The sequence below is a fragment of the Orbicella franksi genome, chromosome 1 (genome assembly GCF_964199315.1).
Source record: "Orbicella franksi chromosome 1, jaOrbFran1.1, whole genome shotgun sequence".
NCBI lineage: Eukaryota > Metazoa > Cnidaria > Anthozoa > Scleractinia > Merulinidae > Orbicella > Orbicella franksi.
This window is the reverse complement of record NC_138145.1, coordinates 30,996,239-31,014,606: the sequence shown is the minus strand read 5'-3', so window position 1 is coordinate 31,014,606 and position 18,368 is coordinate 30,996,239. Positions and strand designations below refer to the sequence as shown.

The 18,368-nt window shown below is 36.3% G+C and overlaps 1 protein-coding gene across 1 annotated transcript in view; it reads right to left on the bottom strand.

Moving 5' to 3' along the window:
• The window catches only part of LOC145502874 (ras GTPase-activating-like protein IQGAP1), a 31,781-nt gene extending 13,435 nt beyond the window's left edge, over positions 1-18,346 (bottom strand). The window contains exons 1-25 of the mRNA XM_081482280.1: positions 18,181-18,346; positions 17,969-18,065; positions 17,665-17,821; positions 17,452-17,529; positions 17,058-17,134; positions 15,704-15,771; positions 15,488-15,579; positions 14,495-14,516; positions 13,879-14,057; positions 8,220-8,334; positions 7,509-7,672; positions 7,070-7,160; positions 6,642-6,805; positions 6,260-6,311; positions 5,695-5,858; positions 5,170-5,260; positions 4,603-4,766; positions 4,268-4,358; positions 3,645-3,812; positions 2,829-2,968; positions 2,277-2,447; positions 1,816-1,899; positions 1,423-1,494; positions 698-767; positions 193-279 (exon numbers count right to left, since the gene is read on the bottom strand). Coding sequence (XP_081338406.1) covers positions 193-279; positions 698-767; positions 1,423-1,494; positions 1,816-1,899; positions 2,277-2,447; positions 2,829-2,968; positions 3,645-3,812; positions 4,268-4,358; positions 4,603-4,766; positions 5,170-5,260; positions 5,695-5,858; positions 6,260-6,311; positions 6,642-6,805; positions 7,070-7,160; positions 7,509-7,672; positions 8,220-8,334; positions 13,879-14,057; positions 14,495-14,516; positions 15,488-15,579; positions 15,704-15,771; positions 17,058-17,134; positions 17,452-17,529; positions 17,665-17,821; positions 17,969-18,065; positions 18,181-18,256 — 2,734 coding nt within the window. The 5' untranslated portion in view covers positions 18,257-18,346. The remainder of the gene's footprint in view (positions 1-192; positions 280-697; positions 768-1,422; positions 1,495-1,815; positions 1,900-2,276; positions 2,448-2,828; positions 2,969-3,644; positions 3,813-4,267; positions 4,359-4,602; positions 4,767-5,169; positions 5,261-5,694; positions 5,859-6,259; positions 6,312-6,641; positions 6,806-7,069; positions 7,161-7,508; positions 7,673-8,219; positions 8,335-13,878; positions 14,058-14,494; positions 14,517-15,487; positions 15,580-15,703; positions 15,772-17,057; positions 17,135-17,451; positions 17,530-17,664; positions 17,822-17,968; positions 18,066-18,180) is intronic.
• Between the last annotated feature and the right edge of the window lie 22 nt (positions 18,347-18,368).

The following is an 18,368-nucleotide window of genomic DNA, read 5'->3' as shown; positions in this document are numbered from 1 at the left end:
GGCTTTTCCTATATGTTGACAGATGTCAATCTCTCAGTTATGTAGTGAACAGGTATTCTAGTCTGAGGGAGGAAGACACCAAAACATATGTTCATGTACATGTACATTGTATTGAATAGTCTTATGGTTTAAGTCCTCATGTAATACCACTGCCACTGCTGGGCTTGTAAATAGGGCAGTTCTACTAAATACCTAGCTCCTCTTCAAAGTCTGCATCACTATGTTCCAAAAGATGAAGGAATTTTCTTACAGTCTTCACAGGTGGATCTTGCATGGAGACTGCAAAGAAAAAACAAACTTTGTAACAATACTGTCATCAAAAGGGTATTATACATTGACCTTCACCGGTTCATTAAGCCAACATTCCATCCATATATAGAGCAATTTCTGTTACATGCCAGTACACAAATGAAGATACAAAAAAAGGTAAGGTAAAGTCAGTTTTCACAGCATCAAGTGACTGTGAGAGGGATGCTTGTCCATGGCATGGTTACCCCAGCATTAAATTCACTGGTACCCATTAATACAGAGAGGAAAGTGGCACTGTGAGAGTATTTAGTGTGTTGATCAAGAACACAACGCAGTGACCACAGTCACTGCTCAAACCCAGATAGCTTGATTCAGAGTCCAGCATGCTAACCATTGCACTACAGCGCCTCCCAGATGCTGATGAGTAAGTACAATAAATCATACTCACTGAGTTTTCGATAATCATTTTGAGCAACATTGGCCCTCACCCATGCTTGGATCTTCACTATGGCAGAGTTCTAGAAAACAATGCATCAGCAAATTTTAAAAATGCTAACTGTGCTATATTGAAGTTATTAATTCATAATTGCATGGGTAGTTTCAGTCCTCAGTTCAAGAAGACTACTAACATGAAATTGATCACTTCATTGAATATAACATTAAAAAAACATTGACACAGCTTGTCAAAACAAGTCAAAAGTCAAAAGCATGCTCTCTCTATTTCATATATTGTGTTTGTTACTTTTCCTCATTAAAATGTTTTCCTGTCCATAAACTGAAATTATTAAACATAATCACAGACTTTTGAAAAATTGCCTAAAAGAAGTCATCTGGTGGGCTTTCATGTAACTGTTAAGCTAATTTTCAGTATTCAGAATGTGAACTACAATTGTAAGCAAGCTAAGGGATGACATTCTAAGTTATGCTTTAGTAAAATAGACAAAAAAAAAACCCAAGGGGGGGGGGGGAGAGATGTGGAAGGATAATCTGGCCAAATTATTTTACTGAATACAGATAGCTCCTGATGAGGTTAATTATTAACCTCATCTAGCTTGATTCACTCTTGGATGTAGCTTAAGTAAACATTTTAACTACATGTAAAATACCACCCCCCCCCCCCCCGCCACCCCCACAGACCTCCTTCAAATAGTTTCAAGTAATAGATAATCTTACATGGTCTTTGAAGTATTTGCTTCTCTCTAAGTATTTTTTTCTGGCAAGTGACATCCTCACCCAGGATTGAATCTGATTAGTAGAAGAGAAGAAGAACAATTAAACACCCACAAATACACAACATCAGTACAAATGTAATCAAAAAGTCTAATTTCATTATGACATGAACTTAACATAACTTTGTGTTACTTTGAAATCCTGGTCATACAATATACTATATGCTACACCCCCCCGCCCGCCAACCTGCGCAAAAAAGGAACAAAAGCTAATTAAGAAACAACTTAAACTTTGTAATCCTTATTATCAACATTGTTATATTCCAGTTCCTGAACAAATGCAACCTGGGGGTTGTTCTTGTTATATATAAAGACTATTTTAAGAAGGACACCTTACCTTTACGACTTCTTCAGGATGACTGTTGAGCTCTTTAAGCCTCTTTTGGTACTTCAGCCTCTGCATAAATCCTCTCACAAATGCCTATCAATGCAACATGTTACTCTGATGTTAGCACTACTGAAAAGCTACTGGCAGATGTTGAGCAGTTTCATTAGTAGCTGATTAATTACAAATTTTCCAGGCATATAACTGGACAAAAGTGTACATTAATTACAGCATCTTAAAATGTCTTTCTTGGATTCATATCCATTCCACGAGTTTGTCTTTTAGAAAGTAGTGCCTCGCTAATTTGAACACCCATATCTTGACACCCTGATTTATACATTACAAACTTCAAAAGAAATTTTCTAGAGGCAGTTACTTTTCAAGTCTTGGCTAACTACCACACCCACATACATGTACATGTATGATAACATAACAGCTACATGGATACAATAAAATTATGTCAGCGAACCAACCTGTATTTTGATAATTGCTGGTAAATGTTCTTTGATGAATGTTCTTCTTTCTTTGTAAGCCTTTCTGGCCAAGTATCCTTTCCAGTTGGCCTGCAGCTTGACAATCAGTGGCTCATTTGACTGCATGTGAACCCATCGGTCATACTGGGCTGTCACACGTGATATCACACCCTGTTAACACAGCATCATGTCAGCTTAGAAGAAATAACTCACTTTTTACTGCTTGCCAATGATGGAAATTTAATTTTGATGGTACTCGCCATCTAGGTGCATGGCTTGCAAAGATGCACAAGAAATGTTCAACTTATACTTTCTAAAAACAACTGGGCAAGTCATAGTGATTAACCATTCCAGCTGACCATAGCTCTACTTTTAATCCATGCTCATGGAGAAATTCAGCATGTTTACAACACAAAGTTTGAGAAATGTACTGGAAAATTACTTGAAGCTGTTTTGATTGCAAGAAGTGGTCAATTTCCAGGTAGACTAGTTAGCATGTATGCAGGTAAATACTGAGGTATCAACTAATGAAACCAATATAGATGTACTCACTTGAATTTCCTCCCTGGTAAGCACTGCTGAGTTGCTGATCATACTCTCAGGTTTTTCCCAGCAACTTTCAGTACTCTCAGTATTGTAAAAATACAAGTAACCTTGCGATGTCTTCTGCTCTAACCACACAGAAGTGCTACCTACAATTTACAAGATAAATATGACGTTAATAATAATAATACTAAGTACTTAGAGTAAAGAATATTTCCCTGCACTGTGAATTTACAATTTTATTTTCATTTATTTAGTCATTTATTATTTTTTTTTGGTGGTGAGGGGTGGGGTGGGTGGGTGAGGGGGGACATACAATTTAATGCAACATCAATGTGTACCATCTTCACCTTCCCCCTTCCCCCACTTTGCTGCCCTTAAAATTACACAGTGGAAAATATTCATGGTAAATGGTAGACAGAGCCCACATGTAGCTACGGGAACAATTTATCAAATGTTACATAATTCATCATAATCGTCTTGACTGGATTAAACACAGGTCACTCCAAAGACAACCAACACCATGAGTTCTACAGATAACAATCAGTCACTGTCACATCATAACATGTGGCAGTGACCCCATGAGTGGAATCTACTTCATTTTGTTCATGCCAAAATTCCCAACTTCAAACAAATTAACACAGTATCTCCCATGAGCAGAGAGAGTAGTATAGAGATAAGGCTACACTGGACTACATGTAAATGTATCTAGTGCTCACAGAATGGAAATCACTTGGGACACCTGTGGTCATATCTTACCAAAGCTGTGTACAGCAAGAGCATGTAAAGGAAGGTAAAATACAAGTCTAAGGAGATGTCACTGACCTGAATCTTTCTTACTGTCTTTGAGTTTTTTGAGCTCTTCAAGGTACTCCTGAATACACTTGGATGTGACCCCATAAATACTGGCCCTAGGGTATGTGAGAGCAGCCTTCAGGAGCCTCTCATCTTGTGCGTCAATTGCTTGATTGATTGCAGTCACGCCCTCTGCCACTGAAGGAAAAGGAAATGAATAAAATAAACATGGTTGTAAATACCGCCACTTCCCAATCAATAATAACATGGAGATAAGCATCAGGAATTTTTTATAACGCAATTCATCAGAAGGGGCATGAAAACAAAACCTGACAATTTTCCTTTTAATTTGTAGACATCTAGGGGACTGACTCATACATTTAAGAATTAGGAATAGAAGAGTTATTCCGCCATTTTTTGAGCCATAACCTATTTGCCACTTTAGAAACGAGAAGAAACATGGGGCTCATATTGTAGTGGCTTGTGTGACCGTTACTAGGTAAAAACAAAAGATAGAAGCTATATTGTCCCCAGTAACAATCCCACAGGCAACTGCGAGATGAGTCCCTTCTTGTTTTTGTATAGAGGTGAATTGCCTTTTATATAGTATGTGTACTGCAAACAAAGCATCATTATTTATCTTAAATACTTACACTGCCGTGCCTCATCTGAGTGACGATTGGCATTGTCTAATGTTCGTTGAATCTCACCGTGCCACAGTTCTGCTGAATCTTCATCAGCTTTCTACAAGTTAACAACAAATGATCCATTTTAATTTCACATTTGCTGAGCACCTGATAATAACCTGTACTACAACAGAAAACAATCCTATTTCTGCAGTCAACATAAGCAACAATGTCAGAGGTGGACACAGTGTGATCAGTTAAATATTACATTTTTCACTTGGACTGTGTATATACTCTGTCTCTGTTACCATACAGTTTTGATTCAAGTTGATGCTTCCATAGTGACCTTCTACCATCCTAACCTGAGCTTTGGCAGTCTTTTGAGAGAGGAGAAGCTTCTGATAAAGTTGGCTGTTGTCAGGAACAATACTTGACAGTTTGGCGGCATCAGCTTGTAAAGTTTGTAATGTACTTTGGGGTTCTCCCTTGTCAATGGTTTCATTGATGACTGCTATGGCAGATATTACTATGTGCAAGAAAAAAGAGCCCAACATGAGAAACAGTTATCTACGGACTAAGAAACGACCTACATATTAAATAAGACAAGGGCTAGCTTCTTTCATAATGAGACAAGGGGATATTAAAACCGATAGACATGATATGACAGTCAGCTTAGCCTAGATCCCAGACAGTGTGACACAAAGTTAGTTAAAGCTGAGGATAAGAACTATGCTTAGCCATAAGTAGTTAGTGATTACTGGATAGGGATATCTTTTTCCAAACATAGTTCAAGGCTGTTTGGCATTCCTGATTTTAGGACATTACTTTTTGAAAAATTAATAAGAATTGGAGCTCTAGGTTTGTTTCAACAGAGAAAGCAAAAATGGCACTTGTTCCCCTGAGCGAGAAAAGAAAATTATTCTGCTTACAGTCATGTTCCTCCTGAACAACAGCATTCACAAAGTCCACACATATCTGAAGCTCAATCTGGGTCAGGTCATCTTTGCCAACTCCACAGTCCTGCAATGAAAGTATCAAACACTTATTAATATGCTGACCATTCAGTACGAAGAACCTTCTAAACTGGAATAAAAGTGTAAGATATAACGGTTACCATTACACCCACAAGAGACTCGCAAGACTACTAAAATAAATAAGGGAAATTGTGCCTTGACTGCAGAAGTTTCTTTGTGAACTCACATTAACAGTCTCCCTCGCATTTTATTTCCACTTCAGTAGGAATACAAGAAGTCAAAATGTTTTTATACCTGAGTATATGATGCTGCGACATGATGGACCACTTGGCTCATATGCCGACTTTACCTACCTTTACCTTGCATTATTACCTATGTTTGGTTTCTACTACTCTAATGGCATTCAACATGCGAGCATAGCCCATGGATGCTTACACTACAACATGCTGAACACTTCATCATTCACACTTTTTGAAGTACCTGAGCTTTCTCCTCTTTGACAGAGATCAAATGACTTAGGTATCTGTTACAGTAACTCTCATCCACAGATGTCAAGCCAGCACTACGGCTGTTCATTTTTTCAATTAACTGAGTGGAATTCTCATTTTCAATGGCTTCATTTATGGCTGCTATGGCTGTCAACACTGAAAGTAAAATAGGAGACAATGGTGCTTAAAAATTAGGACTCTGGGCTTTGTGTATATTTCTCCAGAAGTCTAAACAGCTTGCAGAACACAGCATCTGGTCATTTTGGATGTACTGGCTAGTGGATGGCCATCAGATGTGATTTTACAGCTATTATTATCACACTCCCCTTTAAGGACATCATATTTCACTGCTTACTGTCAACAGTGGTTACATGCATTTCAAGTTTCACAGCTTCAGGTTTAGACAATAGAGTATGACTGTACTGGTAATAAACCTGGTCTGCTTTTGGGGGAAGTGTAGCTTTTCATCTCTAACTTTACAAGGGAAAGTATGTATTCCATGGGGTGGGGGAAGGTGGAGGAGATTAATCAAGGCTGTGCACATCTGAGAGCAATACCTGACAACTGATCACATATGGCTCGATGGGAAAGTTGAGATTCTTCACGTTCCTGTAAAGCAAAAGATATCAAGATTCAACTGCTCAGAAGTTTTCTTCCAGTGATAAAAGAAAATGTGTGAAAACAATTTTTAAGGCTATGCTGCCCTAGAGCTGTGTTCCAGAAGGAGTAGGGGCACTCTCTCACTTAAGCTGTATAGGTAGGTGCAATGCTAAAGGTATGGTTTTTAAGCCATTCTGGTTTGAAATAGGGTATAAATTTTGACCCTTTTGCTCTGAAACTAAGAATGCAGTTTGCACGCTCTGGTAAAAAATTAGACATAATTCTTAAACTTATTGGCTGATGAAATGTACAATGTCAAGTAAAAAGAGCAACCCTTACTTGCAGAGCTTGTTGTTTGGCTTTATAGAGACCATCATGGTAGAGAAAAGCACTCCTGGTGAGTACTTTTGGGAACAATCCTTCACGCTTTTGAATCAAGGTGTGAGTTTCCTCAACAGTTCCCATATCCAAGGACTTGTTTACGCAATGCACTACGTCCTCAACTGAAAACAGAAACAATGCAGTCATCAACTTTATAAACTGTACTTTACTGCACAGTTCATAACCCAGTGCTATTCTAAACATACAATTATCATGTGTGCACAACAGTTGCACAATAAGTTATTAACAATATTTTCAATCTCTTTCAAATTGGTTCTGTTTAAACTGCTCAGGAAGATGAGTTCATTTGAAGTTCCATAAAAAGTACAAAGATCTCACTCAGAGGAAACAATTTTTTCATCAATGTTCAGAAAGAGAACACTCACTTTGCCTATGTTGCTCAGCCAGGTCATTTGCGGAACTGACTGCTTCCTGGATTTCAGCTTGTGTGAGATCAACTTCTGCTAGACCTGTTTGCTGTTGGAATTAATTCAAGCATTATTTTAGAATGATTCAAGACCTTAAATGTGATCAGTGGTCTGTATAGTGCAGGCTGCATATCCTGTGCTATTTTCTATTCTCTGCTCCTTCATATTCCGCAATTTGTGAAATCATCACTGGTCTTGTTTGCAGACCATGTTTGCCTTGAAACATTTTAAAAATCCCAAATCACATGAATACACGGTTTGTTTTGCTTTAACATCTACTTTGAAAATTGTCCCACATTGCTAAGTGTAGGGCTGTGGATTAAGTCATCACATTATTTGTGTACATGAAAATTTTAGTATTTGTTTACAATTTCTTAAATCGAAGCTGATGAAATACCTCTTGTTTTATTTTTCTTTTCTCATCTAGCATCTTCATGTACCAAGATGCATTTTCTCCTACAACACCAGACAACCTAGCAGCCCTGTTAGACAGGGCCAAGGTCAAAGCATCCTCACTGTTGTTGTTCAGTGCTTCATTGATTTCTTTCACAGCCTGGTTCACTTCAAAGAAAACAAAACAAAAAAAATTCAATTAATATTTAGAATCATGATATTTTTCTTATCTCCAAACTGTGACTTTGGTTTTCCACACATCAAAATACTTATTAAGATTTCTCATGTCAAAATAATCTTCTACTCCAAACTAGGTAGCTTCCTGAAATGAAAGCTGATCACTTGAAATTCAGTTCAAACATTCATCCCTATTGATAACCACTTGTTGGTACCATCCATGATGAGCTGGAACATCAAAACTTGAATTATAAGCAGCTGAGTCTGAATTTGATAGCCAGGTGTACCTCTCTTGGATTTGAGCTAAAAAAATTCCCAACTGATGATAAATGCACCACAAATATCTGAGCAGTGTCTCTGATTGGTTAAAAAGAATGACAACCTATCAGACACAGCGAAGAATTTCATGGTGAGAATCTCAAATGCCTGTTTTGAATGTATTGTACTGGACACCAAAAGGACAGATCCCTTTTTACTCATTCAACAAGTTAATTTCAACTAAGAAATTTCTCAAGAGTAAATGCTGAAGGTAACTTACATGCTTCCTCAGCTTTCTTTCTTCTGATCACATCATTAACCTGACTGATATTTCCTTGTATCTCAGCTTGTGTTAAAAGTGTGTCATACACATCCATCCCTTCCTTACTTGGAGACTGCAAGCAGCATCAAAACTTAAGTGTTTTTCAAATGTTCTGTAGAGTACTACCAAGCTTACACCATAGAACCTTATTTAAATTCCAGATTAACAATTCTAAAAGACTATTCCTCACTACTATGAGTTAAAGCCCAGGATGATTATTGTTTGTGTTCTTGCACAAAAAGGGGGAAATTATTTGGAGAAGGGGGCGGGAGGTGACATTAACCCAGGTGGACAAAAAAAATTCAACTTTTGCTCACTGGGAGTTGTCCAAAAAATATATTTAAGTAAGAATAAGATAGGCTCTAGAAATTGATAGAAAGCTTAAATGGAAGACGCCAAACAAAAGAGAAGAAGCAAAAGCATAGTTACATGCATATTAAAGACATTGTGGTTGGTTGGCCATCACTCCAAAGACAGCAGTGATGGCCCTCTGGTGTTTCAGTATGAGCATGCATCTACTACACTATATCATCTTGTTTGCACTTTCCTGAACGTAGAAGACAGCAGCAAAGGTGATGCCAAGGTTATTGGAAAACAGACATTTCTGATGTGTTAACTATAGACAACACCAAGGAATTAAAATGGGACTATGATGAAATTCACAGCTTTTCTATCTAAGCCATTTTAAAACATAAACAAGTAGTCTGTATGAGAAGAAAATGCTGTTTACTGTAAATGTTAGGTAGAGTTTGTGGCTTTGTTCATTGTTTTTTAAGCTAAAAATCACTAACATACTATTGGAATCAAGTAGGTTAGGACTGGAAAAGGGTGAGTTGCCATGAGGACAGAATTTTTATAGCCATAGGCGTGTTGCATGTAAAACTATTAACCTGCTAAGTTTCAATGGTGTTCGCTGCAAATTGACCAAGATATCTCTATTTATATACTGCATACGATATTGGACTGAGTGTATGATGTCATCAGTAATCTCATTTGCATATTTCACACATTTTTGCTCATGGATGACAAAGTCTTCCATGAGCCTAGAGGGCAGTCCAATGGCACTCCCTCACTTGATTCTGATTAACTTATGCATTAAAGTTGGATTAAAAATGTTTTCTCCTACCTCCCCTGCTAAGTATTGTTTTTGTCCCAAAGACTTCTGCTCATATGTTTGGTGGGTTTTTTTTTTTTTGGGGGGGGGGGGGGGGTACTAGAAAGGTGTAAATTTTTGTCCAACAACATGGCATAACATAGCACAGAGGTCGAAGATGGTTTTTTGTTCGATCTGTAAACAGGGATTCCTTTGTAGGTTGAAAAATGGGAAGTTGTTACACTAAGGAACACTTGCTGTGACAAATTGATAACTAAATCCTATAAGTGACGATACTTGCATTGAAATCTGAAAAGCTACGATGTCTATCAACCCTGGTCCATGGACAAATTGACGGAATCGTTTAAAAATATTTTAATGTCACCCAGAGGAGGAGTGAAATGAATGCTGTGTCATCTGGAAGCTAAGGTAAGCCTCCCTGTTGTATCACTTTTTTCTTTAAAAACTGTGCCTATGAGAGCACTTTTGAGTACTAGTAATTAGATCCTTTCGTTCGCAAATTGCTCCATTCTGAAAATACTCATTATCAAAGCACATGGAGAGCAGTCGTTTGCCGTTTTGTGTCATTGTTGGGTGCTGTCTTCACAGAGTTGACTTCTGTCTGTTGGCGATTTATATGTTCGATTGGTGCTATGGATGTAGTTTGTACTGGAAATGCTGATAAGTCTCTCATGTATTCAGGGACAAAAGCATTATTGCAATCCTCGACTGGCCAGGGTATTAAATTTTGCTAGGCCAGGAGACATGCAGCTTCATGTAGCTTCGAAGAAGCTTAGGTCGACTTCCCCTCTCACTGGGACTTAAATGCCACAATTGTGGAAAGTGAGATTGAGAGAGAACTGTCAAATACTTATCAAACAAATGCCATACAAATGTCAAATAATCTATACCAAATAACAAATGCCAAATACCAAATGCTGAACAACTGCAAAAGAATAGAAAAAGCTCATTCTTTATTTGAACAAAAACAAAATAAAGGATAGTGAGAAGGTTAAAAGTGAAATGAGCAGACTAAGAACACAAGTAAACCTTGTGCCTTTAGCAGTGTTACAGACTGACAAGCCACCCCAAACAAAAACAATCTTGTTTCAGAATGTTAGATCTCTCCACCTCCACATAGATGATGTGCGAAGTGATTACAACATTCAAAAAGCTGATGTCAACACTTTTGTTCAATCAAAACTTTGCTTGTCAGATAGAGATTATGCATATCAGCTTCTCGAATTTACGCTTTACAGAAATGACTTTAGTCAACCTAACATAAGAACTTGCTATGGAACTGCTGTGTACATTAAGAATTATTTGAATTGTACTAAAATTCCATACAGATGTAACCCTAATAATTTGGAAATTACCGTAAGTTGTCAGTGGTTTTAAGCTAACCAATTCCAAATATCCATGTCACTGGTATCTATCGTTTGAAAACTAAAGTTACAATTTCACAGTAAATTGATGCTCTAATAATAATAATAATAATAATAATAATAATAATAATAATAATAATAATAATAATAATAATAATTTTTTTTTTTTTTTTATTTGATAATAATAGCAAACTTTATTGAGCACTTTTCATACAAACTTGAATCTTTTTTAATCAATTCCAAATATCCATGTCACTGGTATCTATCGTTTGAAAACTAAAGTTACAATTTCACAGTAAATTGATGCTCTAATAATAATAATAATAATAATAATAATAATAATAAACGAATCTTTAGACAGGATTAACCCATCAGTACTATAAAGTACTGTTATCAAAGGGGTCCTGTAAGATTTAAAAATTTAAAAATTTTAAAAAAAAGGTAAAAAGTTAAAAGGCAAAACTAGTACATTGGGAAACATATAAAAACTCACGATTAAAAATTACAAATAAAAATGTTCGTTGGCCTTCTTACTCATCTTTGCAACTCAGTATAAATAGAACCTACAATTCAAACTGTACTGCTTAGGGATTTCAATATTGATCTAATGCAGGCAAATACAGAACAAAAGGCTCTAACAAAATATCATATAATGGTTTCAGTTGATTAACCAGTATACTACTAACTACCATACACAGATAGATCATGTACGACAATGTGTACAATCAACCCTTGAGTCCTACTACAGTGATCATAAGCCTATTTATATAAATTTCCATGAAAGCTGTTTGAATATTTGTTTACAAAAAATCACTATGTGTATCATATGAGATCATTATAATTAATTTAGCTGAATATGAAACTTTACATACCAAATAAATATCTCAATGTATCAAGCAACTATTTGAATCACATATAGAAAACAGTCAGAACATTTATTTGCGAATTGCAGAAACAAAAAATGGTTTGAATTTCCTGTGCTTTTCATGTTCCTAAATTCCTAGTCCTCATAGAGATTCAAAATTACATGTAACTCTACCAGAATTTGCAGATGCTGTACATAAGAATAAAATTTTCAGGTTAAAGGAATTATTTTAGATCCATTGTTTCTTGAAGCAAAGAATGCAACTTAAAACTGGCATTTTCTTTCTCAAAGTTCCCTTTTCAGAAAAGGAAGAAATATCACTTGGACACCACATTTAGATAAGTACAGCTGTAGCTTATTGTTATTGGGGTTGGTTAGGGGCGGGGAAAGGGCAGCAAATTAAAAATATACATGTATAACTTTTCTGCATTCATTTTTATACCCTTTTAAAATATGTGACTATCTTCGTAGAAACTGGCTTTAAAAACACAAGTCACCCTTAATACTTCATGGAATTAATCTGAGAATTACAGATAGATGTAAAATACTCCTGCTTATGAAGAGAATAAGATTCTTTTAACACTTGTGTCAGCTGCCACTTGAGTTGTTGAAACTCATTCTTTGCAAAAGACATTGGTTACAAGCATATATTTAAAACTGCATGCATAATTAGAGTTGGAAACACTTTCAAACTTCATGTAAGTTTCAGTCAAGAATGTCAACAAGTGAAATCCACCTGAACTCACTACATGTGTCAAAACTCAGAAATGAACCTATAGCTTCACAGTGGAATACAGAAATACAACTTCAACTTAAAATTAGCAGCTCCATATCATGTTTATATAATTACATGAACATAATACATGTAGAGTAACATCAGTCATTTATATTGGGACTACAATTAAATGAAACTACTAGAATCCATCATAAGGGAACACAAAAATAGAACGTGTTAATCTGTCTCTATAAATTAAATACAAATCTTGCAATGTTTATTTGAAGTATAAGCTATCCTTTAACTGTTCCAGTTTATACCTGTTGAATTTTCATTCAGTTCTTAAAATGGTGGTTATCATGCTGTACTTCTACTACATGCGTGTCCTGCTGCAGTAAAGATTTATGCTATTTATAACTCAATAAAAAATGTATAATCTGCATGTATAGGAGATTGTTAGACATTTGGAACCCCAGGGGGAAACTCCCATAAGAGAAGGTCATATATGAGAAGTATAAGCTATCCTAACTGTTCCAGCTTATGCCTGTTGAATTTTTATTCAATTCTTAAAATGGTTGTTATCATGCTGTACTTCTACTACATGTGTGTCCTGCTGCAGTAAAGATATGATTAAGTTATTTATAACTCAATAAATAATGTATAATCTGCATGTATAGGAGACTGTTGGCTACAATGTCTCCTCTTAGCTTTTATGTGTTACATTATGGTACTCAGTATTTCAGTGGACTTAATAAGAAAGAAACTGTTCCTATTAAAAGCAGTGTTCATCTTGATTTTTGTTGTTTTGTCTGTTGAAATCTATTTCAAATATCTAATAAATAATAATATTATTTATTATAAAATGATTTTACCACAGAACAAACTCAGCCACACAAAGAGTTTTAATAAGCAACCATATTTGGACATCAGAACCTATGCATCACATTTGACCAAAATATGTTTATTTTCCTGTTTTTCACTGCAGTACCAAAAAGAACTCCACAATGATCAATTTCTATTCTCTTTTTATTCAACTACCTTTTCTACATTCCTCCAATAGGCCATTTCCGAGTTGCCTTTTGCCTCTGTGTCAAAATGGGTCTTAGTGCAAAACCATTCAACATATGACTTTCACCTGAAGGTTCATTTTCATGCAAATCACACTCAGTTTTGCACAAAGACTCGTTTTGAAACTGAGGCACAAAGAAACATTCATGAGCTGGCTCACAGGAGCCTTTGATTCAAACTTAAATATCTCTGAAACTAATACAGATATTTGCAAACTGTAAATGGCATTTACATTTTGCAAATATTTTGCAAATATCTTTTACGTTCTTTTGTAGAATTCTACGTGATACACCTAAAAAATCAATGGGGATAAATTTGATCATAGTACCACTTTAAAGACAGAGCAAGACACATGTACATTACTATAGAGGCAGGAAGAGGGGGATGATTATTTGAAGGAGATGATTATTTCAAATATTTCCACTAGAGAGAAAGGTTTTATATTCTTGGTTAAAATCTGAGTAGAACAAGAAATTTGCAATTTGACATACCTTAGCTAAAGCTTGGGCAGCCTTAGTACTCTTTGCTTGATATAGAGCTGACTGGTAATCTTCAGCATGATCAGAAGTGACCTCAACCAAGTGTGCACTGGGATTGCGAAGTGCCTCAAGAGTGGTGTTGGCATCTTGGTGCTCAATTGCATCGTTAATTGCTATCACTGCTGCATGCACTGTACAGACAGACAAACAATGCGCACTGAAATATTACTTTTATTACCAAATGATATGCCTTCAATCCACAAACAAAGTTAACAAAGCACACCATCATGCCCTTTTTTAAATGCCTTTTCTTTGTTTCTTGTTTCTTTGTTATTTGATAATAAAAAATGTGGGTCACCGAGCTACTTTTTGAGTCATAAGCGCCTCAAGCTAAAATTAAGGGTGTTTTAGCAAGCCATACTGCTGCTATGGTAAACAATTTTGCCATGAAATTGACACCAACATGTTCACCAATGATTGGGTAATTTTTCTGATACCATGATAATGGCATCAACTGATATAGAGTGGTTATTATGACCCATCAAAATCTCTGTCTTGGAACGTGCTGGAAACTATTTTGAACCACCTACATGTATAAAGATTACTTTGTATCAGTATGTTTACTTACAGGCTGCTTCATCCACTGGCATCTGAAAAATGAAAAAGTACAGCTTTCAATGGAAGATGGAAGAAAAGAATAGGAAGGAGAGAAAGGGAGGGAGGGAGAGATAGAAAGAGAAGAGAAAGAAGAAGGGAGGGTCAGGAGTCGGATGTAGGGAGAGAAGGACAAAGAAGGTAAAGAAGAAGGAGAAGCAGGACAAAAAGGAGGAGAGGGAGAAGAGAGTGAAGGAGGAGAATGGGGAAGACAAGGAGAAATAGAGGTACTTCGATCATGGAGCTTTTCACCACAGTCCTGAGTTTGACCCCTCCACTCCACTTGCACAACATCCACCTGGTCTACCTCTTTTCACTTTGGATTCTCATTAATGCCTACCCAAATTAAAAGGCTTAAGGTATCATGGTAAGTGGATTGACAGTGTTTGGAAATCACACTCTTACGCTGGCACTTTGAAAGACACCCCATCAACCTATACATTTCCTGACAGCTTAATGGTTATAGAATACAATGAAATCACTCAGAGCCAAAGATCTTGTTTGACGCTGAACCTGTGGGTTCCACCAGATTTTTGCCCAACCTTTCAGCTTCTTCAAAGATGAAAACAGGCAAGTTTGCTTGTGTTTTCGTCCTGACATAATCAAAATTTGACAAGAACAAAAGCTAAGTTGCGATGAAACAAAAAGATTGAGAACAGTTTGCGTGCACAACCGCAATTCACATTACAAGTGACAACTGGTTGTGAATTTTAATTAGAGGTGTCAATGCACTGTAAGAAGTTAATAAAATTCAAAAATAGTTTTTCCCTTTATCTTTTAAAGTAAAAAAAGCTTTTTCTCTCATTCTTTTTGCAAAACATTTATCTCAGTCTTCTCAATTTGAACAGCAAAAAAACAAAGATTTTTCGTATTTTTCGTAAAAATTCACCTACCATGATGCCTTAAGAGCATCTTTTATGTAAACCCTCAATTTATTTTACGTCTCAAGTCCAGACAGGTTTTATACCTCGCTTTCCAAAATTCCTCCAATCTTGCTAAAAGCTGGCATCTGAATTCCATACTTTTCCAGTTCCTTCCTCATGGCACTGATCTGCTCGTCTGAAGGCAGAAACATAAATTGATTTGTAAAACAGCAAAAGGAGATCTTTACAGGCAAATACACCTAAACAAAAAGCCAGTGCAGGCCATATCGTACTTTCTCATTACATAGAAGCAAACCTACCAGTGAATTTAGCCTTGCCATAGAGATCCTGTATCTGAGGTGCTAATCCTAACTTGAACAGGAACAAACTAGATAAAAAGAACACAATAAACTGTTTCTTGGTCTTTATAATATAAAATTCAATTCAAAGTGTCAGTACTTGAGATATTTCAGTAAGAGTTATGAGGCCTCCATGGGCAGATTAGTAGACTAATTAATTTTAGTTCGCATTGAACAAAAAAGCAAAAAAGCAAAAAAGCAAAAAAAGAAAAACAAACATATTAAAATAGTATTAGAAAAAAACTTGGAAATATTTCAATCAGCTACATTTCTGTTTTTGCATTCATAATTCAGTTGTCAGCATGACTGTTCTTTGTAATCTTGCATCAGTCATTTAGCTTTATCTTTCTTTCAGTGATTTCTCATCTGAATTTGTTTTAGATACATTCTAATCATAAAGTTGTTTAGATGTACAGTACTCTGATTACTGCAGGTCCATATCAGCCCTGTGGCTGTCTTTCCTATATTTAACCTGCATTATCAAAAAGATTGATTGATTGATTGATTGAAACAATACTGGTCAAAAGTCTAGAGAAAGTTTACCTTTGTCCCCACCTAGATCCCTTTGTACCCTTGACAGAATTTTGATCATCTCTTATCTAGTTCCATTATTCCATCATTGCTTTGAAGTGGGGCAGACAGTGAAGAGGAGTTTTAAAAATTGAATAATGGCTTCACACTTCAAAAGAATTTGTCACAAGTTGGTATTTTATCAAGTGTCTGAGGGACTTTTGGCCTAGATTGTGGCTACTGATCATGAAAAACTGGTAGAGTACTTGTAACGGCAGAGTCACTCTTATCATAGTTCTGTCTTGTTCCAGTAACTTCTTGCCTATACATATTTTTATATAAAGCATGGTTACCATAAGCTATCATTTCTATTTTTCCAATAGTGAGACAAATTTGGACATAAAATAATCATGTTTACTGGGATTTGAAACATTTGCATTTCATTTTACCCGAGCAAATGGCTGACAATTTAACCCTGTGACCAGCAGGGTCGACGCGATCCCTAGTTTACATGCCACTAAACAAAACAGCAATTAAAATAGACCTGGGTATCTTCCAAAAATTACACAAGACAAGGGTCTTAAAAAAACATGTAAGATCCTAGAATTACAACGTGACTCACAAAGAAAAAATGTGCACTGAAAGCAAACTCATGCAATACATATATTGTTTTGTCTTACGGGTTTTAACATCCCTCGACCATTCTACTTTTAATAATCTATTTTCCACAAAAAAGCAATCATGAATTTATTAAGCATTATATGAATTTGGAAGAAGACAATTAAATAATAACAATATTTCTCACCTCAGTGCATGGATACAATATATCAGCTTTGGCATATTTTTCCTGTCATAAATATCCGTTGTTTCAGGGAAGAAGACCTTGCGACACAACACAGCATCTATTATTAGCATATTTTAAGAAAACGTTTAATCAGCGTTTAATACGCAGCAGTCGACGAGTGAAAATTTAAGTTAACCTCGTGCTTGTAACTGAAAAATTTTCAGATAAAAATATAAAAAGCCCCAAAGTTGGCGAAATTTTGCAAATAAATTCAAAACGGTTCAGCGTCACGCAAGTTAGAGGGTGCATACCATTTGTAAACATCGCTCACATTAATTTAGTTCGAAGTACACAAAACGCGTACGTGCTAACAAATAAAGCCGCTTAAATTATATTTTGAATAACAAGTGCAAACCTTCGGAAGTCCAACTTTAGCGCAGCTGTTCATGAAGTAATTAATGTTATCCGTATGGCGAAAGTGAAGTCCACGAGACTGCAAAACAAATGTCAGATTTAGTTAATTAGTTGCAAGCTTTAATTTTTGTTTAGAACTTGGATAGGAATTAACCTAACAAAACAAAAACGTTTCAAAAAGAAAACATAATATTCTGCCCGATGTAGCACTCACGTTCAACACTTTAAACTCCTTATCAAATATTTTGCGAAGGGGAACCGTCTCAGGCGAAAAGAAATTTCCCAACTTTGCCAAGAACACCCCATTTCTGAAGGCCTCTTCTAATTCAGTTGTGGCTGGTAATTCCTCCTTCAGACATGCTTCCATCCACCTAGACATGGGACATAGAGTCGTGATTATTATTAATAAAAGGTGTACAGCATAGAAATGGATGTTCTCCCATTAATACAACTCTAACACTGCGTCACTGGGGTGGGGAGAAGGCAGTTTGAGTAGAACAAATTTAAGCCTAGCTTACACTTTTGCCTCTTCCAAGTGGCATAAATATTGGTAAGCCATCTGTTGTTTTCGTTGTTCGTCCATTTCAGAGCCTGAAGCTCTTTCGGGACTGGCGTCTGCAAAACGAATCAGCACAAAAATTGAAAGATAAACACCTAAGCTCGAGCTAAAATCGTCGAAGAACATATTTGATCGTAAATTAACTCCAGGTTGGAGCGCGAATGTGTTTACCATCGCCCGTGTAGACTCCTGAAGATTCATTCCAGCGCCCATCTTCTTGTTCAACACCGATTTCTGAGGTTGCCATCCTTCATCGAAGAAGAATTCGCTCTCCTAAAAAAAGAAAGTTTTAAGGAGTAGGGGAGGCACCTGATCGTGCAGTATCTTGCGCTCTGTGTTCCTGCGAAAATGGAGGGAAT